Source organism: Rhinolophus sinicus, linkage group LG04 (assembly GCF_036562045.2).
Source record: "Rhinolophus sinicus isolate RSC01 linkage group LG04, ASM3656204v1, whole genome shotgun sequence".
Classification (NCBI taxonomy): domain Eukaryota; kingdom Metazoa; phylum Chordata; class Mammalia; order Chiroptera; family Rhinolophidae; genus Rhinolophus; species Rhinolophus sinicus.
The window spans coordinates 168,425,245-168,450,201 of record NC_133754.1 but is presented as its reverse complement, the minus strand read 5'-3'; the positions used below and the strand labels follow the sequence as shown (position 1 = coordinate 168,450,201).

The 24,957-nt window shown below is 41.9% G+C and overlaps 1 protein-coding gene across 9 annotated transcripts in view; it reads right to left on the bottom strand.

Moving 5' to 3' along the window:
- The window catches only part of PALM2AKAP2 (PALM2 and AKAP2 fusion), a 418,214-nt gene that overhangs the window by 122,227 nt on the left and 271,030 nt on the right, over window positions 1–24,957 (bottom strand). For all 9 annotated transcript variants that reach the window (XM_019734167.2, XM_019734168.2, XM_019734170.2 and 6 more), the window contains one exon: window positions 10,894–10,979. In XM_019734167.2, the coding sequence (XP_019589726.2) occupies window positions 10,894–10,979 (86 nt within the window). The remainder of the gene's footprint in view (window positions 1–10,893; window positions 10,980–24,957) is intronic.

The window sequence follows — 24,957 nt, the reverse complement described above, 5'->3', positions numbered from 1 at the left end:
GACTCGCGGATTCACATTTCTCATTTAAAAAGGGCTCCTCACCCCAAGTGGCTGATCACCTCGAACAAAGATCTTAAGACCACCCTGTAGGCAGAAGCCAAGCTTAGAATGTTACCTAAACAACGGCTTATTTCTTTCTGTTACTCTTTTAGTGAGAATGTTTTTATTCAATGGACTTTTCCTTTGCTCAATATCAAAACCAAAGTGATTGTTGGGTTTGTGGTCAAATACCCATACCCAGTACCTCAGGTTTACCTCGGTGGGTATCTCCTCTCCAAGGGACCAATTGGAGAGCCTTACAAAAACTGACCATAGAACACAGTGAAGTTCAACTTTCGGTTCAGCTGATATTACGTTGCAAACATCTGACAAGTGGCCTATTAATGAAACCAGGGATCATTAGACTTTGATTAAATTTAGTTTTAAATCCTAGCTCTAGAAATCACATTCTCTCTCTTTCTTTCTCTCTCTCTCAGTAACCCTCAGAGTAGGTCTCTAGCCTTTCCCCCCAGATAGTCAGCAAACCCCAAGGCAGCAGAAGACGGTAGCCGGGACCTGACTGATGGTCACGTGGTCCAGACCTCTGACAGACTAAAGATAACATCACGACCTAAGTTAGGTTTTAGCTCCTAAGCCCTAAGGTGGAATGACCCCCGGGGTACTTTCCCATGAGATGGGACAGAGGGACACCAGAAAACACCTCAGAACTGCCCTCAAGATCTGAAGAAATGATTCATTACCCTTACTTCACCTCTGACCATTCAGCTACCAACACAACCCTGACCACGTAACCCACGGTGTCTTTTGCACTATATAATCTCTAACCTGCACACCATTGGGGAGCCAGGTCTTTGAGCGCTAGCTCACCTGTGTCTCCAGGCTTGGCACCATTTCCTTAAATAAACCTTTACTTTTTTTGTGGCATACCACTGTTCATGCATCATTTGACTTTGAGGTGTGCAAAATGAACCCCCTTTATTTCAGTAGTATTAACAATACCATGGAAACATCTGGTCATGGTTTTTCCTTTTCCTAGAATGCTACTGTTCAAGCAGGCTTAAAGACAGAAAATAGCGAGAGTCCTGACAAAACCACTAGAGCAATTGGACAATATGTATAAATTTGGGATGGGTTTCTATGGTTAACTCCTGGATATGGACATTTAAGTTCTTCAGCTTCTTTATGTTGGGAACAACGAAATCATTCTTGACTAGAGTTTCCTAATAGTACCAGAATGTTAGGGGAAACACCTAATCATCAGTGTGATTCTGTTATAACTTTAAACAGTTCTGATTCATTTGGGACAGACTGGTAAAGAAGACTGTAATTTATTGGTAGCTTCTAACGGAACATAATGGCTACGTGGTACAAATATCTGCCCTTGGCTACCACAGGTTGGATAGGGAGATGTACTATTGGATACCCATGGACTAAAGGATGCTTTTGTCCTTCAGTCTCCTCTACTGCTAACCTCCCTTTTATGAAAGCACCACAGACTAGCGCTGTTTTCCATTGGTATGATCATTTAGCAGCTATTTTTGCACCTTCCTTAGGAATTGAAGATGTTATTGCTCTTATTGAAGCTTTAACTAAGTTCACTCAACAAGCTCTCAATGACAGTCATCAGAGCTTAACTTTATAATAAATACTGAAATGTCTTCAATGAGAAAAGCTGTCATATACGAAATTGGATGGCATTAGATATTATCACTGCATCTCAAGGTGGCACCTATGCCATCATAAAAACAGAATGTTGTAATTATACACCTGATGAATCTGGAAATGTGACCTCTCTTTTGGGACATATGCATAAACAGATAAAATCCCTGAGGGACTCCACCTGAGCTTAGGAGAATTATTATCTAGTTGGTTCAGCTTTTGGGGTTGCTGGGGAACCTTGATCAAAAACATCTTTCAAACTGATGTGATTATTAATATTGGGAATATTTCTTATGATAATTCAAGATTTACGTAGCTTTTGCTAGCACTGAAAGAAAACCAAGGCACGTACCAGTTCATACTACGATAGCACGATTAATTAGCCTCATTGAGCACAATTATCCTTTGACTAAAATGGACATGTAAAAGTAGTTAGTACTTTCCTAATGCTTCAACCTAAAATTGGCATGAATATTGGCGGTTATAAGACCCAGAGATGGCAAGCATATCTCTAATCCATGTCTCCACTGCTAGGGATCAAGGAAAGGTGTTGCCACCCTGGCAACAAAGAACTTTAAACCATTTTGTTTGATCTATGATGTTTTTTGAAAGAAAAATCCCAATCGAAAGTGGGAAATGAAGAAAGAGTGGAGACAGAGAACTACTAAAACGATTACTATTATGAAGGTGGAGGCATGAGGAAAGACTCCATTCTTGTTCTAACTAGCCTGGGAACTTAAATTCTTCTGAACTTTCCAGTTTTGCGTCAATACCTAGACATACACCTGGACATATACCAAACCTCCAGATAACCCTCTGATTGCCCCAGGAAGGGTCACCTGACATCCACCTGACATCACCACCAGACGTGAGCAGACCTCCTGGCACCTACCTGCTAGACCACCTGTCACCTGTCATCCTGACTGCCAGACATCTGACTGATAACAGTCCCGGACCAATGCTCGGGCAAAGAATGCAGGACTAATAATTCTCAAGGATGAAGTTTTTACTATGAGAACTTTTAACTTTTCTTTCTTCTTTGAAACACTTCTGGGTTTTTGTCTAGCTGTGTTCACAGTGTGCAAACTCTAAGACCCTTGAATAAATCTTTATCATTTATTTCTAGCAAAGTCTCCAGATTCCTTTTGAGTTTGTTGGACTAGATCTAGACACGGGTCAGGTTTGAAAGCCTTCATTTTCTAGGAAAAAAGTGTACTAGGAAAGGCCTGTTGATAGGATATCTGTATATTGTGTATTTATCTGATTTAAAGCTTAATAAAATATATTGTCATTCCTGACATGAATAAAGTTGTAGTTAAAAACACCCCACCAAAACCACAAATAATCTCAAGTCACAATAATCAAATGCACTAAGCAATTCCCTTCATCTACTTTGCAACACCCCTCCTGCCTAAGGCTGCCTGACAGCAAGTTAAAATATAAGACGTCCAGTTAAATTGAAACTTTAGGTAACCAATAAATAATAATGCGATATTTGTGACATACTACCACGAAAAAATCATTCACTGCTTATCTAAAATTCAAATTTAACCTGGTGCCCAGTATTTTATCTGGCAAAGCCACTCCTGCCTCATCCTTGGAGCTCCTCTGCTTTAGCTAATAGTAAAATTAATTTGCATTCATTAATACTCAAATCGAGGTTAGACAATGTCTACCTGGGCTCAAATGCTCACTTTGAGATCTTTGATAAGTTACTTAACTTCACACGTTTCACCACACCTGTAAAATGGGATTAATAACAGTTCCTCCTCAGGGTTGTTTGGAGGATTATATGAGATGGTACACGTAAGGGCCTACCACTAATAGCAAATGCTCAATCACTATTAGCTATGATTGTTGGCAGGAGAACATGGTGAAGAAATAAAATGACAAAGAAGAAGGTGTCTGAGATCTTTCATTCACCGGGAACATCCCTTATCAATACATAGGTAATTGTGAGCTCTCCATGGATGTTTTTTCATTTTATTTGACAGGTAGGGATTTACACATAGGAATAAAATAACAATAACTGAGACTCATGCAGCATATTACAATTTACAACAGAGCTTTTCACATCCATTACCTTGTCATAGTGCAAAATGCATATTAAAAAAAAAGTCAGGATAGTGATTCTCAAAGAGGGTGGACTGTGAAAATTTAGCCAAATAAGCCCTCGTATGCCTCCTATCCCCCAATGTCAACCCCTTCTGAGATCCATTATTCTAAATAGTTTCAAGGATTTTTTAAAATCTACAATAAAATTGTAGGAAGCAAATTTAGAGCAATCTTTATGTATGTACACAATGAGGAAAGGACTTCTGGTCCCAAATGTGTCTTTTTGTTCAGAGCTTTGCAGAAAACAATTCTCAATGTCGTCATCATGAATACAAAGAACAACTGGCTCAACACTGCTGGCAACAAAAGGCTCAGCAGAATGGCTTTTTAAAAGCGATGTCCAAAGAAAGCTGTGACCTGTGGCCTCTATTCACCACCGAAGAGACTAAATGCTTTACCCCTTTTGTACTGGAGAACATCTGCTCTTCCAGGAGAACAATCTGTCTCCCAGCAGTAAGTTTTACATATAGAGATGTAACATCCTTTTTTAAATTGTTGCTTGCCCACGGCGCTGATGAGGAAATGAGGAAACGTGCCCCTTTTAAATCGTTTTATGGCTGGAATCTCCAACTTGCCTAAATGGTAGCCAGTTTGTTTCTTGCCTATGCACAAGTGAGAAATATTGTATATGTTGTTAATTTAATTAAATAATGAAGGCGTTACACTGAGGTGGCTCTAATTCCATGGTGGCCTACATACTCCAAAATCTAAGTCTATAAATGCCTCCAGGTTATGAAATGAAAGTGTTAAGGACAACCAATCACAAATAGTCAACTAGACTTTAAGCTATAGCCACTCAATCAAAGCTATAGCCTTTCTCTGCTTCTGTTTTTTTTCTATAAATGTCTCTTCCCATCAACAAACTGCATCTTTTTTTTTAAATTAAAGTTTATTGGGGTGACAATTGTTAGTAAAGTTACATAGATTTCAGGTGTACAATTCTGTAATACATCATCTATATATCACATTGTGTGTTCACCACTGTCGTGTGGGGTGGCCTGCAGGGTCTCTGCTCCCACTCCCCACACAAGAACGCAGGATATGGGGAGGCCAAAAAGGAACACCCACGGAGCCATAGGTAGGGGAGTCTTACCACTATAGTCTCACTGGAGGCTGGATTCACATGATGTGCGACCTGCTGTCCACTTTCTGCCTGCCAACTGACCGACTCCACTCGACTTGACTCCCCAGCGCAGCCGCGGCAGTTATATCAGTGGCCAACGGCTCAATGGTTACAGCTGACAGCCAACCAGCCACAGCTGATGGCCATCTACTACCCGAGCCAGCACCCCTCCACGTGAGGCCGAGAGCCTGGAAACTGCTCTCCTGGCTCTGTCCCCACAACCACCCAGAGTCAGTTCTCCTTCCATCAACCATATATTGGATCCCCTTTACCCTCATCTACCACTCCCCTCCCCCCTTACCCTCTGGTAACCACTGACAAATTGTGTCTTAATGGCAAGGACATTATGAAAAGCAAAAGCAAGAAGGGTCAGAAACAGTGGAAAATTGAGGGTGTTGGATAGGCATGGGCCTCTGCTTCCCATGGAAGAGGCGGCTACTGCTGAAATACGAGAAACTGTCATATGAGTTTCCAAACTGGAAACTCTGAATGGCCAAGAGCAGAAAGTCTGGAAGGATCTTTGAGGGTCATCTGACTACACTTCACTGCCAGCTTTTATGCTGACATTAAAACCTGACCTCTGCAGAAGATGAGTCTCCATGGCCTCCACAGCATACAGAATTATTTATCCCTGTACCCCCATATAATAAACACCCTTTCCTGGTAGGTGGAAAAAAACTGTCTAGCTCAGAATGTGAAGAATTTTTGACAATGAAAGTTTTTATGCTCTGAAAAATCAAAGAGTTCTTCCCCGAGCTCCTGTCCACTGAGCACTCCTAACCACTTCCAGTTTGGTGCTGCCCGATTCCAAAGGATTTTTGTCAAATAAACTGTTTAAAATTTTAATATATGGTGATGGAAGGAGAACTGACTCTGGGTGGTGAACACACAACATGATATATCGATGATGTATTACAGAATTGTACACCTGAAACCTACGTAACTTTACTAACCATTGTTACCCCAATAAACTTTAATTAAAAAAAAATTTTTAATATAAAATGCAACATTGTGGTGATTATGCAGAGCTGAAGGGAGGAATGAATGGGGAATTAGTGTTTAATTGGGGGGAGGAGAGAACGAGGAATTAGTATCTAATAGGTGGAGCGTTTCAGTGTGGGATGATGAAAAAATTCTGAATATGGATGGTGGTGATGGTTGCAGGATAGTATAAATGATATAATGCTATAGAACTGCACACTTAAAAATGATTAGAAGGATAAATTTTATATTATGTATATTTTACCACAATAAAAGGATTATACCATTGCTAGGCTAATAAAGATGAGTAAATTGAAAAAAAAAACAAAAATGATGAGATGTGAAGGGAAAATAACCAGACAGAAAAAAAAGAGAGAGAGAGAGAAAAAAAGAAATGGAAAGAAAAGAGATTGATATATAAGAACCTCATGGTAACCACAACCAAAATCTACAAAAGATACACAAAAAATAAGAAAAATAAGGAGAAAGGGACCCAAACAGGACACTAAAAGCTGTGGTGTTTTAAAAGGCACAGCACCTGCCAGACTTTGGTCTTTGTTCTAAGAGAGATGGGAAGGCAGGCAGGGCTTTGAGCAGAGGGACATTATCAAATTGGCCTTTAAAAGAAATCTCTCTGTCTACAAGTAGGTGAGTGGGGAGAGCAAGGATGGGTACAGAGAGAGACACAGGAAGGTAGGGCTAGAAATTAAATTGCAATTAAAGTGAGGAAATCTAGAATGCCAGGAGGAGGCATCCGAGCCTTAGTCAGTGTTCAAAAGGAATAGAATCAAAGGGTTTCAAACAGGGAAGTCCCCAAGTCCTTTCTCAGACCAACTGGACAACTGGACAGCCAGGAGCAGAGGTAAGGCTCATGTGGCCACACCCGATACTGCTTTAGTGGTATGCTAAGACCACACTGACTATAAAAGTCCCCCAGACCACTTATTAAAACGGCGAATTCTCATACCCAAATCTTCTGAATGTGGATTTTGAAAGGAGAAGCCTGGGAACCTGTATTTTATTGTTGTTTCTACACTGCTGCAGGTGATTTTTGTGGTAAGTTTTAGAAAGTATTGATTCAGACCTTTCTTAAAAAAATCAGTTTCTATCATAGACACAGACAACAGTTTAGTGGTTACCAGAGGGTAAAGGGGGAGAGGGAGTGGTAGAAGAGAGTAAAGTGGGTCAAATATGTGGTGATGGAAGGAGAACTGACTCTGGGTGGTGAGCACACAATCATGTATATAGATAATGTATGATAGAAATGTACACTTGAAACCTATGTAAGTTTACTAACCATTGCCATCCCAAAAAATTTAATAAAACAAGAATCAATTTCTAGCCAAGCAGCAAAACAAAATAACATGCAGAGAAGTTCTCCTGAAATGTGACTACCCTTTTCTTCTAATGAGTGGCGATACAGGCTGAGATAGATTAGCAGTTCTCTTAAAACGAGAACAGGTGAAAACAACTTTTAAAGGGTGAGCATGTATAGTAAGAAAATCATAATGGATGTGTATAACATTGGTTTATCTCTCTCTATGTCATTGGCACTCAAGAAGAGTAGGAGCAATTCTTGGAAGATCTGGCTGCCATAGCAAATTACCACAAACTTGGTGGCTTAAAACAACAGAAATTTATTCTCCACTATTTTGGAGGCCAAAAATCCAAAATCCCAGTATTGACATGCCTTGCTCCCTCCAGACACTCTAGGGGAGAATCCTTCCTTGCCTCTTCCAGCTCCTGGTGGCTACATGCGTTCTTTGTCTTGGGCCCGCATGTAACTCCAATCTTTGCTTTTGTCTCTTCACATGGTCTTCTTCTCCACGTGTGTTTTTAATTCTGTCATTATAAGGACATGTGTCATTGGACTTAGGTCCTACCTAGTTAATCCAGGATGAGTTCATCTTGAGATTTTTAATGTAATTACATCCACAGAGACCCTTTTCCCAAACAAGGTCAATATTCACAGGTACCAGGATATAGGACTTGGACATGTCGTTTGGGGGAGGAGGGACGAGGTTGACAACTCAACCTATTAAACTGAGTGATTTGAACTTGTTGAGCAGGACAATATGACGCTCCGACCTACATCAGTGTATTTAGAGGGTGTTTTTAATATAAATGCTCTTACTTCAAGTTTCCTCAGAATGACAGAAGTTTATGAATGAGTTCATTCGTCTGAGTCATGTATATTTTTAGAAGCATGACTTTGTCATTTCAAAATTAGACATGGTATCAGAGGTTACATGTAGTAGACAGACCAAATTCAGACAATTATGACATTGCAAAAAATTTTGCACCTTTTTCTGAAAGAAAATTTTTAAGCATTAAGATAGATACATGTCTATCACAAGAAGAGCACTATGGAGGACACCAAACTATTTTAGTGATTTCTGCTGATGTTCCCCTTGGCAGGTGTCAATGAATCATGTTGTGTTGTAATTCATGTTTTAATAGAATATTTTCTTTTCCCAGGACAAAAGGCAGGAATGGCTGTTATTGCAAGGACATGTAAAGTAGCTGTTAGAGAAAGGAATAGCTGTAGATACATAAATATATGATGAGGAGTCTGTAGTTAATTAATGAACATCAGGCACTTGTAGACACAGAAAAAATAGTACTTTAAGATGGATACAAGGGCAGGATGGATACATACAGCAACGTGAAGTGGGAAACAGCATGATACTACAGGAGAAAAATTGGTGATTGCTGATTAATTGGGAAACGTAAAGGAGAAGATCTAAACAGAAGTATTTCTCTAAGGCATATCCATCTAGAGGTTTCATAGATTCTTCAGTGAGAAGAGATTGGCATTAATGGAGGAATTTAATATTTGTACAAATTTATTGATGTATTTAAATATATATATATTTTCCTAACTTGTTAATGTGTATGGGTGTTTATTCTTCACAGTGGGTTCAGTTCTTGTGAACTAAAAATCCTCTGTTCTTATAAAAAGAATTCTCAGGTATTCATTAAAAGAGGAGAATCAGAGCGAATGAGAATGAAGTGTAAACTGTATGGACCCAAATAAAACTTCAGCCAAGCTGCTGGTACCAAGGGTAAGTAGACTGATTAGGTAGCAACTTTGTAAAATGCGACTTGGACAGGACTTGCTTCTATCAGAATATTCCATTTGCTTTTATAAAACAAATTCCAGTCTTTCTGATTTTTTAAATGTCTACACTACACCTGCAACTACACTAACAATACATCTCAGAGACTAATTCTTAAAATGGTGACCAATTCCAAAATGACACATCTAAACCCACCCAGTTTTACTATCACATTTATCCCTCTCTATCCATATACTTCTCAAACCTCTTAGTTTTTGCAATAAGCAACGAAACACCAACACATCAGTGCAATTTATATTATTGTCTTGCAAATTCTGCTAAACATAATTATAAGCAAACAAACTTTCAGCACTGGATGCTTATTATTTAGATTAGTTGACTTTTTTGACCAATCAGGCTACTACACATCTTTCATTTCATTTCACTGTGGTATTTTTGTTTGTTTTCGCTAACATTTTTTTCACTGTGATATTTTTTAACATTTTTAACTAGACAACATACGTTCAGACTTCACACTACAGAGGAAAGCCTGAATAAATTCATATTACAGGTTTTGACAAGTTCGCAAACTTGTTGCATTGTGGTTGCTAACCTTTTTTTGATATCAGAGGGATTATTCATTATGAATTTGTACCAACTGAACAAACAGTTAACCAAGTTTACTATTTGGAAGTGCTGAGAAGGCTGCATGAAAAAGTTTGATGACCTGAACTTTTCGCCAACAATTCATGGCTCTTGCATCACGACAATGCACCAGCTCACACGGCACTGTCTGTGAGGGAGTTTTTAGCCAGGAAACAAATAGCTATTGGAACACCCTCCCTATGTCCCTGATCTGGCCCCCAATGACTTCTTTTTTTACCCAAAGATAAAGGAAATATTGAAAGGAAGACATTTTGATGACATTCAGGACATCAAGGGTAATGCAACAACAGCTCTGAAGGCCATTCCAGAAAGAGTTCCAAAATTGCTTTGAAGGGTGGACTAAGCGCTGGCATCGGTGCATAGCTTCCGAAGGGGAGTATTTCAAAGGTGACCGTAGTGATATTCAGCAATGAGGTATGTAGCACTTTTTCTAGGATGAGTTCACGAACTTAATTGTCAGACCTCGGTATACACTCTTTTGTACAACCTCTACTAGTAAATCCAGGAGTGACATATCTTTAGTTATATCAATATAAAAAGTGACATTACTTTCTATTTTTCAAAGAAAAATTCACAAGTGACATATATTTAAATTGTAAGCATTCAAGCAAAAACGTTAGGAAGCCCTCCCACCCCCAGCCTTTGTTAACTGAAGCATAAACAGAACTCCATGAGAGGAAGGCTATTCCTTTGTGGCTAATCCAGTAATAGACGGGAAGTGGTTGAGTCTGATAAATTTTACTATGGATTCTTTAATCCAGGCAATGATTACAATCCATGCATTTAATTTGAACAGTGACAATTACGTTGATTTCCAGATGACTCATTTTGTAAACCTTTGGCCATTAGTGTTCCAGCTGGAGTGGGCCGTGTGCTGCTTTCCTGCTGACATCAGTGGAAATCTTGAGGCAAGATCAAAGCCACTTTATGCCTCTCTGACCTTTCTTCACAATGCACAGTGGGGCCTGGTTTCTCAGATCAGAATTTCCAGATTTGCCTCACTGTGCCCATGGAGTTACCACTTGCAGACAACCTACATGTAGGTACTCACTGGAGACCCTACAACAGGCTCATTAGAAATCACATCTTGGATTCCGGCTTTCAGGCGGTTTCCTAATCCAAATCCCAAATTTCAGGAAATCTCATGTCTGGTTGGCTTGCTGAGACTTCAGTGAATAGAGAGGTGGAGGCAGGGCAGAGGGGCAGTGTTCTGCCCCTAGAAGTCTGCCATAGGCTCACTTTCCTTTAGAGATGCACTTTGAGAATCACATTAGAGAAAGGACTCCTTACCTGGATAGTCATGTCTGCACTGGATGTCTCTGTGGCGTCTGAGGCTGCCTCATCTCCCTTTAGCAACACACTCTCCCACCCGACTCCTGAAAAATAACAGAAGAGTGCCATGTGAGCGAAGTGCATTCAGCTGGCATGGACAGCCACTCCTGTCGTTGCACAGATTTCAATCGCATGGAACTTGTAAAGGAAATCGGTGATCACCCACAGCGCCTGACCTGCCTGGCAGTTACCTCTGCGAGAGCTTTCTTTCACAAGTGTGGGCAGTCAGCGTTCCCTTTGTTTTTACCTAACCTCTGACTTTGGAGTCCATTGTCTACATCCCGTGTCTTACAGACAGTTCTCTTCTTAGCCCAGAGCAAAGAAGAGGTTGGAATGAATGAACTGCACAGCCCAGGCTTCATACTGAGGTCTTATTTGGGGCTTACAGTGAATCACAAAACACAGAAACATACACAGCTGAATCGCATTCAACACCCAATAGCAACAGCTGCAGCTTATTCATTGTCCTAAATTCCACACCTACTGGAAATAACTGAGCGTTCACATTCACTTTTAAAATCTATAGATGCTTTTGCTCTAAGTCTTGAGAAATCTTAGCATTCCTTTTTCCTTAAACTGTCAGACTATCTCCAAGAGTGAATAGCTGGCAAGACACAAGATTTTGCTTTCTCCAACATCAAAAAAGACATCAAGGTCTGGTGTTTTGAAATACCGAAGAACATAATATATAATGCAAAACTACATTAATTCAGATGTAATGATATGTGTGAATGGAGGTGGAATGCTCTCTTCTATATTAGTGAAAAGTTTGAAGTAATAACAAGCATATTTTTAAAAACATAGATTTATGGCAAGTAAAGTCATCTCCTTAAAAGCTAAAAAAGTAATACTCAATAGCATTTATTAGGGTCTACTTTAAGAACAGATAGAAACTTTACAATTGGTATAATAACTGCCTGCCTGGATATGGGTGCTCATAACCTAAAGTAGTAAAAAGGTTGTTTTTGTAAATAGGTTAAAATGTCTGTGTAATATTTGTTTATATTATTGATTGCCTTAACAAATAATTTTCCCTAGAGATGACTCAATATTCATCCCAGACCTCTGTGAGTAACCCACATTCCAAAATTTCAACTGTCTAGAATTATGTTAAATCAGGGTTGGCAAAGTTTTTCTGTGCCACATAGTAAATATTTTAGGCTTTGCAGTTATGCTGTTTCTGTTGCACCTTCTCAAGATGCCGTTGTAGAATGAATGCAGCCACAAACACCACAAATGGGCATGGTTGGGTTCCAATAGAAGTTTATTTAAAAAAACAGGCCCTGGGCCAGATTTAACCCATGCGATGTACTTTACCAGCCTCTGTGCTAAATCAAGAAACCAGAAATGTGTATAGGAAATAGTGCAATACTCGGCACTTTTGTAGGGATCAACTGAACAAACCAGGGGGTAAAGCAATAACAATTGTGTGCAATTACATGACACTTTGAACAAATTAATATGAAATTAATTAAGTTTTAATATGTCCAGCATTCATTGCATTGCCTTATTTTCTGTTCCAGATTCTTGAGCGCCTCATTTTACAGGATATACGCACAGTGGATTACTTAATATCCATGAGCTACAATTTATTGCAGGGTGCTGATAGTTTTCTTGCACTAGATTGCAGAAATTGGGTCAGTTTGGTGACTTGCCCTACAATTTCCTTTCAAGCGTTTGCTGCAAGGAGGTTGTCAGCTTTGTCTTAAATTCATGTTACTGGGAGAGGAATCTGGTCCCACATGAATAGATTATTTCCCTGAGTCACGTTGTTAACAGCCTGTCCTGATTTAAGCCACTGTTGGTGCCTGTTGGATCTGGCTAGCAGAGGGACACCAAATGTTGGGCATGGAAGACAATTATATGATATTTAGTTTATGGATAGTTTGAATTATTGTTTAGCAAACATTCATTTCCCTCCTCTCCCACTGTGGCAGAAATTTTCTTCCCTATCCCACTGATGTTTGCTTTGACCAATGGATGTTGGTGGACATAACTTAATCAAAGTTATGAAATGGGCCCGTCTGGTAGTGCTTGCCCTCTTGGACTTCTGCTACAGCATAAGAGGAACACTCCCCACTTGGCCTGCAAGGGAATGAGAGTCATGGGGAGAAGATCTGGACCCATCCTGCACCTTGGAGCTAAGCCAAGTCTAAATCAGCTAACAACCCCCCAGCCCCCTAGCTTCATATGCATGACAATAAAAGCTACTGAGTTTGGGGATAATTTGTCAAGCAGCATTATTGTAACAACAGCTAATAGATACAATCTATAACCAAAATTATAGCTAAAAATCATTTTGAAAATAGTACTTTAACCTTTAACTAAGCAAATATAATTCCCTTTGTGGCATAAAAAATTCATTTACAACTATTGATTCCCATCTCTTGCTATATATTATCCCACTCTGAAAAGAATCTTTTCTCTGTTACAATCACTCCTTTTGTAAGCAATAATATCTTTATTAAAAGATACATGATTACATAGATAGATAGATAGATAGATAGATAGATAGATAGATAGATATATTCTCAGAATGTTAGCCAGCAATCAAAAAAGCACTTCAAATTAGATAGCCTATCATTTCATGGCAAGAGTGAGAGAAAATAGACATAACATTTTAATTTAAAAATGTTGTTAATCCTGATAACAAGTTGTGAAGACAGAAAAATGTTATGTTAAAATCTAGAGGCAAAATTCCTTCCAGGGAGAAAACTGTCTTTTGGAAAACAAAGCAACTTTGTGGACCATTTGGTTATGAAAAGATGGGTCCCACATCATGGAAGGAAGAGAAAAAGTTCTCTTCTTGAGAACGTGGAGATGCAAGATGATTGACATTTCTTTACAGGAGGATGCTTATACACATAAAAATTCCACTTCCATTTCCAAAATGATGATTTCCTTTCCACCAACGTTTAAGTGCATGGCACACCACAAGTGGGCAGGGGGATAGCTCAGAATGCTTTTTAAAGATTCTTTCAGCTGCAGGATTTTTATCAAGCTTTCATCATCTGCTTTTATGTTTGCGTTCCTGAGGATGAATTTCCACTCAACTAAGATCCGTGATTTATACTATAGCACAAACACTTAAAACAGCTCCGATGTATAATTGCAAGAGACAGAACATTCCAGACTGATGTATTTCTATTATCAGTTAGATAATAGAAGCACAATCACCTCTGATTTTAGGGGAAGAACCTTTATAAAGAAGCTGACCTACAATAGCCACGGTATGGAAACAACTTAGGTGCCCATCAATGGATGCGTGAATAAAGAGGATGTGATACAACTACTCAGCCATGAGAGAAAAGCAAAGAAAAGAAAAGAAAAGAAAAGAAAAGAAAAGAAGAGAAGAGAAGAGAAGAGAAGAGAAGAGAAGAGAAGAGAAGAGAAGAGAAGAGAAAAGAAAAGAAAAGAAAAGAAAAGAAAAGAAAAGAAAAGAAAAGAAAAGAAATCTTGCCATTTGTGACAACATGGATGGAACTTGAAAGTAGTGTGCTGCGTGAAATAAGTGAGACAGAGAAAGACAAATACCATATGATTTTATTTATATGCGGTATCTAAAAAACCCCAAAACAAAACAAATGAACAAACAAACAAACAAAAAAGTAACAAACTCATACATACAGAGAACAGATTGGTGGCTACTGGATGGGAATGCGGTTGGAGGGAGGGGGAAATGGGTGAAGAGGATGGATTGAAATTAGACTTACAGTGGAGAACACTATGCAGTGTATACAAATATCGAATTATAATGTTGTACACCTGGAATATATATAATCTTGTATACCAATTCTACCAAAATAAAAAAAATAACTTCATGCAAGAATTTATATATATATATATATATATATATATATATATATATACACACACACACTATTTTACATATATTTCTACATACTGTACTTTTAAATAACCACTTTTCTCTTATATCCTACTCTTCATTTGCTGAAACTCTTATTTATAACCTCTTTGAGGAGAGAAACTATATTTTATATTATGCCTACAATTCCTAGTAATACTACTATTCTTTTTATTCCATTCTTTAAAGACTGGATCAGACCTTCGGGAAAAAATAACATCTGTCTCCCCAAAGAGAATAAGTTTGTCTTGCCCTATACTGGGAGAAATTGAGGCCTGTCTACTTGTAGCTGAGGTATGTTTATAAATACTACATCAGGGCAGTTATACAAAGATCTTTCTGGAATAAATAAAATCAGCCATCATGAATGTTTTGTTGTTGTTGCTTTTTATACATCTTCTCACTTACCGTATTCCCCAAAAATGAGACCTAGCCAGACATTCAGCCCTAATGCAGCTTTTGGAGCAAAAATTAATATAAGACTTGGTCTTATATTATATCATATTATATAAGACCTGGTCTTATATTATAGTAAAATAAGGCTGGGTCTTACATTAATTTTTGCTCCAAAAGACGCATCAGAGCTGATGGTCTGGCTAGGTTTTATTTTCGGGGAAACATGGTAGCTGCCCAGTCAGATGAATAAATCCATTAGCCTAACCTTCCAGTTCCCCGGTGCCAACATCTCCGGTCTCCATTCACAGAGTACTTGGCCCCGCTCTCTATTGATTTCTGTTGGGAATGGTATATGTGACTGTTGACAGGGCAGTGCAAGCAAAAGGATGGAGGCTGAGCCCAGGTCCTGGCTGGAGCAGCCAGGGACACACACAGGGATCTGAAGGGAGAGAGATATGGGCTGGTAGCAGGTACCATGAGGGCTTGAGCACAGTAACCTGCAGACAAAATGGCTTTGCGTGTTTGAACAAAGGGAGACAGGACTTGCTGAACAATAAAGAGCGCAAGCACCTTGTGATGGCATTCCAGAGTACACTGGGTCACTTCTTTCATTACGATCCTAAAGGTTAGGACAAAAAAAAAACAACAACAACAAAAACCAAAGGGTCAGAGGCTGGGGGGGGAGGGGGTAGCACTGCATGAGAGGGTACTGGCTGTATGCATACTCCCCGGAGTCACCATGTGTCACTAGGTGAAAAGCAGAATAAGAAAGAAAGAAAGACAAGTCACCATGAACCTTTATATGCAATGGAATGGACCTTGGCTCTAGCTCGTTTGCCCACACAGATTTTAGATAGACCATTAGACAAAGTGGGAGCCTATGCTGCTCACCAAATATTCCCAGTTCTCTCCTCTTTCAGACGCATAATAGGATTTCACTTCCTGGCCTCCTTAGCGTTGGTGAGGTCAGGTAATTACCTCTGGCTGGTGGGTGTGGGCAGCAGTGGCATCTTCGGGGCTGCAGCACTTAATTGCTGATGCAAGACCCTCCAAGCACCTTTTCCTTCCACCACTATGAATGGCAACATTCCAGATAGTGGCAATCTGCCAGCCTGAGTACCAGTGTAGGGATAACACAGAGCAGAGACACAGCCGACCCAAAGTGGCCATGCTGGATGAGTTACTGTTTTAAGCCACAAGACTGGGGACTGTTTATTACAGCAGAATAACCTAGCCTGGCCTTAGGAGAAGAAGAAGCCCTTCCAGATTTGCCTTCTCCATCCACCTCCAGTTCCCATTACAGAGAGTTCTTTACATAAATCTGTGTTCTACCCTCCAAATCAATTCTGCCATTTACATTTTGTCTCCTCAATCAAGTTAGTATGGCCCATACTTTCTACTTCTTTGGGGGCCACTCTCTGTTCCCATTGTGCCTAATGCTTATTGCATAGGTTGGTTGCATCGTATGAAGGTTTTGAGTTGCAAAGACAAAGGCGCAAGGCTGCATAGTCCAAACTGCCCTTGAAAAGTCCTCACGTCCCTCGTGCAGCACAACGTAACGCCATACTTCAGGAAGGCCCACAGAGCCACTTTTTGTTCCAACCTTGGAACAGACCGGTTCTTCTGCTAAGGATCAGATGACGCTGCTGGCTTGTGCTAGGATCATGTTGTACAAAAAATACGGATCTGGAAACTCTAGAATGTCTCAGGGTATGGAGATACTCAGACTCTGAGAGATAGTAGGAGCTGAGTGTGGGAAGAGCAGAGTAACACTTCCCTTGTCATTGTCACACTGCGGTGTATCGTTTAGTGTGTTTTGGGTCACAGGTAATATTATAGAAAGTCATTTCATGGAGGTTACACAACAGAGGATTGACTGACGCATGTAACAAGAAGTCCCGAGGTAGTGTGGCACCTCAGGTGGCTAATCCAATGCCTCCATAGCCTCATGGCTTCAGTTTGACTTCTCTGCAATCCTCTTAACTGTCCTCTGTGGTCCCAATATGGACACAGCAGTGCCACGTGTCATGAAAACATCCAGAGGTAGGGGAAAAGGAGGAGCAGATAAGCCTTCCACAAAAGCAGTCTCCCCATATCCCCAAGCTCACCCCCCACCCCCCAGTGTCACAGGTCAAAAGCAAAGTATAAGTCTATTCCCAAACCGATCATGGAAAAAGGGAAAGGAATGACCATAACTAGCTTGGAGTTAATTAATCAAGATTTACCCCCTGGGTCAGGGAGGGTCTCAGCCTTCTCTGAGCACATAGCCAGCTGGAAGATGAACCAAGGAACCAAAGAAGCAACAGGAGAGTTTGTTACAAGAGGACATACACGGACTTTGGAATGGCATGCAGAATCACTTACACTTTTAAATTTTCTATTGTCTTTTCTCTTTCTCTCATTATTTTAGCTAGAAATATACACTTGAATTCCTATTAGTTAAATACACAGGTGACGCCAGGGTCAGCCTTACCTTCCAGGGCCAGCTCCTTGGTGATGATGTCTTAGCTCAGCCCCAGAATGACATCTGCACCTCTCCCCTCCACCGTGAATACACAGCCCTGATCATTAGCCCAACTTATTGGGGTACTCATTAAGGCCTGAGCAGGGAGAGCCCTTGAGTGTGTCTGTCTGCCCACGTTTGCTTGTCCTTAAAGGGCCCTTATTAACTATCTTGTAAGACTTGAGGGTAGGGACTGGGCCTGATACCCACTTAGTCTCACCCAAGTGTCTGCGAAATAAGAAAGGCGAGTTTTGGGCGGCCAGGCTGGAGGGATCGGAGCTTCTGAGTGCGGTCTGAGTTAGGGCAGAGAGTGCTCAAAGGAGAAAACTGGAACGCGAAAGGAAAGGCTGTGGAGGGTACTGGGAACAGTCCCACCTCGGAGTGGATTCACGCTAGATGTGGAAGAAGCAAACAGACGGCGGTTTATTCTGTCCCGCAGCGCCAAGGAAGGTCTGGTGGGCCTGGACACTTGCCAGCAAAACCAGAACTAGGAACCACATAGAGTCACAGTCACCAGACACAACACGTCTGGCTGGTGAAGATGAGCACTTGGAAAATGGAGGTGTCCATTCAGCAGCCCCAGCTCTAGGATCAGCTCACACCTCTGTCCGCACAGTGAAGGCGGGCACATGGCAGGGCTCGTTAAAGAGTTCCCTAATTTAACTGGAGTCGGAAGGGGACTTGAGGCTACATAAGCGGCATTCTCGTTGGGATAGACAGCTCCTCTGCAGTGTTAGCTGATGAGTGCCCCTCAGCCTCTATGTGGCCTTTTCTTGGTCATGTTTCTCACCACTTCACAAGGTCATGCTGACTGAGCAGCTGGAATGGACTGTCTTAAGAAGAGCAGAGCAGACTGGGGAGAAAAGATCCCCGAGGATGGCCCCTGCAGCCTGGCTTAAGGAGAAAACAGAAGACACAGTACAGGGCCCTCACCTGCTAGGGGTGTACCTTTTGTTTGCAGGGATTTGGGTGGGTCAAATGTGTCCCATCTTCTTATGGATCCTGGCTATTCTCTTCCTCATCACACCTCTGCCTCAACCCTTACCACCTCACTGACCTAGACACAGCTGAAGAACTGAAAGAAATCTAACGCCCAGCCTTTCATGTTTCACTGAGAGAACCGAAGACCTGAGATGGAAAACAATGTGCCACGGTCTTAGAGAAAGTAGCTGGTAAGCTGGGACTGAAAGAGACTAGATGGCCTGATTTCCTCGACCAGGTTTCTTCCTGGGTCCCAAATTATACCAACCCCATTTTACAGACAAAAGATCTACTTGTTATGAAATCATTCTGCTTGATCACAATGAAAAGAAGGGGGTTAGGGCCTGGTTCCCACCACGACTTCGCTCTCTTCCTCCTCTAAGTCTCTGCACAGACTCTCTTGGAATTGAGACTTGGCCAGATATTTCTCTTCCTTTTAATTGCCTTTGACTCTCTTTGGGTTTCAAAAACTCTGACTTTGTTCTTGGAGGCGGTCTCAGTGGGGTGGTCATTAACACTTAGCGGAACTTCAGAACAATGATTTGCCTATAAACACTTGGCTCTGGGAAACCCCACCCAAGGATAAGCTGATGGGCCTGCTTCCTCGGGATGGGAAGCCCTGCCCAGGGGTTTGGAGTAACAGAGCAGGATGTGACCCCACCCCAACACGCCCCACCCCAGGTGTGGCTCATCCTTGTCTCTGAGCCCCAGCCTTCTCTTGCTTGGCACAGGTGTAAGGGCAGGCCCCTCTAGAAGCAATGGTGACAGGGGAATTTCCCCCTCTCTTGGATCCTTTCCCTGAGATGAGCTCACTGGGAAAGAGAAAGGTCCACCCTTGGGTGACAAATTATTTTCCTCTAACTCACCCAGAGGCCATTGGACCCTGTCCCCCCACCTATACATCCCCGACTGCAGGAAGCCTCTCCGGGTGCCTCTGAAAGGTAGAAGTTCAGTTTGCTCAAAGATGCAAAGAAAAACCTCAATGTCTTGCCAAGTGTGTCCCCAACTCTTCCCTGCCCCATCGTTCTCCCCACCAACATGACCACAGTAATACCAGTCATGACAGCTAAGGATGTCACGTCCTGGGTCCACAGTACTGTAGGTACCGAGGTTGATGTGTTTATGTGTACCATCTCATTCAATACAGGTACATGAGGCAACACTTTACAGAGGAGAAAGCTGAGGCTTAAAAGATGTAAGACTGAACTAGTACGTGATGGAACCACCACTCCATCCAAGCACTCTGACCTCAGAGGCTATTGGCTTACCGTACACCTTACTACCGTTCAAAAGATTAGAATTTCTTCTGTTTTCAAAGATAGGGCAACAAAAAGCCTGAGAACATGTTGAAAAAACAAAACAAAATTCACAGAAGGGAATTTTCTTCCCTGTGGTTCCCATTCAAGCCGGCTTTGGAGCTCACAATGCACCGATCATTAAAGGTTTTATGATGGGGCCCCTAGAGAGATGATATACAGCCATGGCTGGCGCTGAACCCAGCCCAGTGCAGTTCAGCAAACATTTACGCGGGGTTTACAGGGCCTCTCTGTGGCCACTAGCATGGGGAAGTTCTCCTTTCGTGCAGGAAGAACTCCAACGCCTACTCCTGTGGGATCCCAGAACTGCCTAGTTCTGCAGAGGGTGACCAGAGTAGCAGAACCTTTGAAAGATGGAAGAGGATTAAGAACATGAAAGCACCTAGTGACTCTGAGCTCTACCTTGGGTTTAGACTCTCCACAGAAAACCCTGGGACAAACTTTGGGTGATGTGAGAGACAGCCATATGTGGGGAAGAGGTGGAAACTTACAGCATCCTGGGCTGGAAAATACTTTGCGGCTTCCACCTGACTCTCCCCGTAAGCATGAGGTGAGAAGGAACAATGATGACGATGATGATGACGACAGCAATAACAGCGATCATTTCTTAAGTGCTTATTCTGTGCTCTTTGTTGTGCTGTATTTCACACATTTTTTCATGAATAGTTAAAAGTCGCAAATGAAGTAAGCACTACTTTTATTTTCATCTTCCAGGTAGCAAAAGTGAGACTTAGAGAGGTAAACAATTCGCCCAAGAACACACAACAAGTAAGAGCTGATCTGGGATTTGGATAAGGCTCGCCAGCTCATGCTGCAATATGCTAATCACCTCTGCTACCCAGCGTGCCCTTGATTAGAAGGGCAGAAGGAACACCCCTCTTGAGACTGAGAAGACATGCGCACACATGTACCTGCTAGCCACATGCATATGTTCTCTGGAAGCACACATACACATGCATGCACACACAGATATCTATGCACATGCCTCTGTGCACACATGCAGATGCACACGTCACATGCATAACCCATGCAGGCATACACACACACGTGTGTATCTCGGCATGACACTGTAACAGGTTTTCAGCTACCATTCACTGTACGCTCTGGAGTCTTGGACCACCTTTTAAGGGTCTTTTCTAGACCCTTTCTCTTTCACAGCATCTGTGAGTGGGTTGGGAAACTGGGTGTTTCACCTGCAGCTCTACTCTCAAAGGTACATTTTAAGCATCTTTCCTTAGGTGAAGGGGAAAGCAGACTCCAACTGCGTGAAAATAAGAGCACAAAACAATCATGGTATAGTGTTTAAAATGAGTTGTTACGAGACCCTTCAGGCCCAAAACAATTTAAAAAATGGTTTGTTTCGGCTGGCCTGAACCTGTCCTCAGAAATTAGAGCCTTTTTAGGCAATCACGCTCCTTGTAGCAAACTCAAGGAACTGTTCAGACAGTGTCCCTACTCAGAGATTAGAGAACTACCAGCTTAAAACCTGGTTTACTCTCAAATTCATCTGCAGATGCTACCATTCAGTGGGGCTCCTTCCCAACTCCAATAAGGGATTCTGTTATATTCTCTACCACATCCTAATGACTAGCTTTGCCAGGCTGATTTTACTAGGTTACAAAGATATTTGATATTTATCCCTAAACAATGTGATATAAAATTAAATAAAAACCCAAGTTACCCTTAAATCCAGTGTCCATGCAGAAGAGATGTGCTGACCTATTAATGACAGGGGCATATTTAAAGTCCTTGGGCTCTTTGGAGGGTCAACAACCTAGCTGGTATGCTGTGACTTTCCCTCTCTTGGCCGTGAAAAGGGTGCCGCTGGATTGAAGGCACAGTGGACAGCACAGGCCTTGGAGACATGAAGAAGCTGGTCTCAGACTTACCTACCTGATGTCTCCCCTCCAGCCCCACTGCCAGTCCCAGCCCTCTGTGGCAAGGTCCCCCAGCTCATATCTGTCTTCCATATCATCATCATTATTTTTCAGAAATGTTTAACTGTGGTCATATCACTCGCGACTTGAATCTCATTCCTTGCATTTCTACTGTGTGCCAGCCAGCCACTGACCTGGGGCTGGGGAGACCCAGATAGAAAGACCTGGTCCCAGTCTGCAGACAGCTGGCTGTCTGGGCGGTGGTTTTTCTCTCTGGGCAACCTGATGTCTAGCACTGCTCCTTTCCTTTATGTATAGGGCTTTCCCTGGCTAGGTGGTCAGGATGTTACATTTCCTCCCTGAGTTCTGGGCGTCCTGCCAGCAGAGCTCCCTCTCCCTTCCTTGTGGGTGGATGGTAGGGAGGCTGTAGTGGGTGGTAGGGAGGCTGTAGTGGTTTCAGATGACCTGTGGGAGCTCACCCAGCCATTCAGAAAACCCACTGAATCAAGCAGGAGTCTATAGGAAAGAAAGTTTTGAAAACAATCCTCTGGAAAGTTCAGGAGAGTTCTTAGGGCAATCATTGGCCCAGAAGTTATAAATGGTGATCTTCTAGCTTGTAGACGTGCTTTGTTTAGTCTACAAGACATTGTTTGAAAGGACTTAGTTGCCAATATTTAAAATCCACAAGAATTGACATAAACTTCCAAACATGTAGTTTCTCTTGAAAAAAATGAGACAATTTGGCAAAACTAGGCCCAGTGTCCACAGCGCTGCATGACAACCACTGCCAAGAGATGAGTAACTACCTTTTTACAGGAGACGTGTTGCTCTGACAGCCCTCGGTCCCCACTCTATTGTTTTACTCTGGGTTGACGTCACCCACATCTAATGTTAGCTGTCTGGCCCCTGATGGCATCTTGAGTCTACAATTCCAATCTGCTTTAATTCCCTCCACGCTCCTCGGGGAGGCTCAGAAAAGTTGTGAACTCATTCCACTGGAAATTATTTTTTGAAGTGGAATTTTTTGAAGCAGATTGAATGTAAGCCATCCATTGAAAAGACTGCCTTGGCCAATGCTGGTTAGGAATTCATTGCGGAAAGTGGCAGGACAGCCACACAACCACTTACTTCACCACTCTGAGCCTTTGTTTTCTTTGCCTGTAAAATGAGGATAATAATAGAAAACTCAGGGTCTGGGTGTGGATTAAGTGAAATACTACATGTAAGGCAGCTCAGTGCCAGGAACAGAGCAAGGATTCAATACGTTAGTTATTATCATTGTCTTTACGCTGTGATGCCACAGGCGCTTCACTTTTAAATATTAGGTTGGTGTAAAAGACATTGTGGTTCTTGCAATTATTTTTAACCTTTTAAATTGCAATGACCTTTGCACCAACCTAATGCATGACTTCGGGGACTATGCAGCCAGACCACTTGTAGCACAGAAAAGTGTTGCCAGGAGAGACAGCGGACATCCAGATCTATGTAAAAGCTTCTCGAGTTTCTATGTGGCTGGGATGGTAATTAGCATCGCTACTGACTTGCAAAACTAACTTTATTTTTTCCACAAACAGTGGTGATGATTTGGCACCTTCCTCACCCCATGCATGATCATAGTTCTTAATTAGTCTTAAGTAGAAATTACATTAGCCACAGGGGAATGTCTGTCTCTCCATTTGTAGCAGATTTGGGGGCCTGCAGGTAGAGAGTCAGCCAAGCTGGTGTTATGGGCTGAATTGTGAGTCCCCCCCCCCAAATTCATTATGTTAAAGCCCTAACCCCGAGTCCCTCAGAATGTGACTATACTTGGAAGATAGAGTCTTTACAGCGGAGATTAAGTTATAATGAGGCCATGAGAGTAGGCCCTCATCCAATATGACCGGTGTCCTTATAAGGAGAGGGTATTTGGTGTCCTAATAAATTGAGGATTCACAAAGAGACACCGGGGGCCGTGCACACAGAGGAAGACCATGTGAGGACATGGAAAAGATGGTTGCCTCCAAGGCAAGAAGCAAGGTCTCAGAAGAAATCAAACCTGCTGACACCTTAATCTTGGACATGTAGTATCCAGAACTGTGAGAAAATATATTTCTGTTGTTTAAGTAGCCCTAAGAAATGAATCCACCTGGGTACCACAGGGTCAGGGCATCAAACAGGAGAGCCTCTGATTCGCAGCTGATGGGTGTGGGGGGCTGTGGGCAATTCCCAGAGGCAGATCCATGGCAGGGTTTAGGATCAGAGCCTCCGCCTTGAGTCAGAGAGGGAAGAGGAGCAAGACCAGTGATGCAGGATGGAAACAGGAGGTGGTGAGAATAGATTCCAGAGCCAGCGGCTGTTTGTGTGTGTGAAGGAGGGTAGGGGCAGCGGGGGTTGGTTTGTTTAAAGGGGTTGAGTCAGAGTTGCAAAGGGGCTGAAAGCGCTGAAGGCAGAGGATAAAACATATCAATCAAGTTAAATACTGTTTCATGACCCAGTGTTGTTTTCAATTCAAGAGTGCTTATGGGATTGGAAACAAACAAGCCTGATGTTTCTCAAGTTTAAAAACCCATTTGGCAGTTTGGCTTGACCCACGGCAGAAGTCTGGAAGCTAAAACACAGACACTGTTTGACTAGACTTTTGGGATGCATCCATAACTTTGTATCAGAGTATTTTTATTCCAAACTCTTCTTTCACCATCATGTGTAAAATTATCTACTTTCGTGGACACAGGTGCTAATTTTTAAAGCACCCACAACTCAAAATGACACAGGATAATTCTGGTGATGATTTGATATGTGACCGGGACAAAAATAATTAATGTGAGTTCCTCCCTCTCTCCCTCCCTACAGCTGCTAAAGGCATCTGGTCTTGGCTGGCTCTACGTCTATCTCTTCATTGCCCTGAAAGCAGAGGTCAGTATTGCCAGCTTGGTATCTAGGCATTTATAATTCATATTTGGGGGAATGAGTAGGAAGAGACAAGCTGGGAAGGCAGGAGGAAAAAGGAAAGGAAAACCAAAAGACACATGCTAAGTTGCCTAGATATTTGATAGATAGGTAGGTGGATGGATATATGAATGGTTCTATCTATCTAACGGATAATAT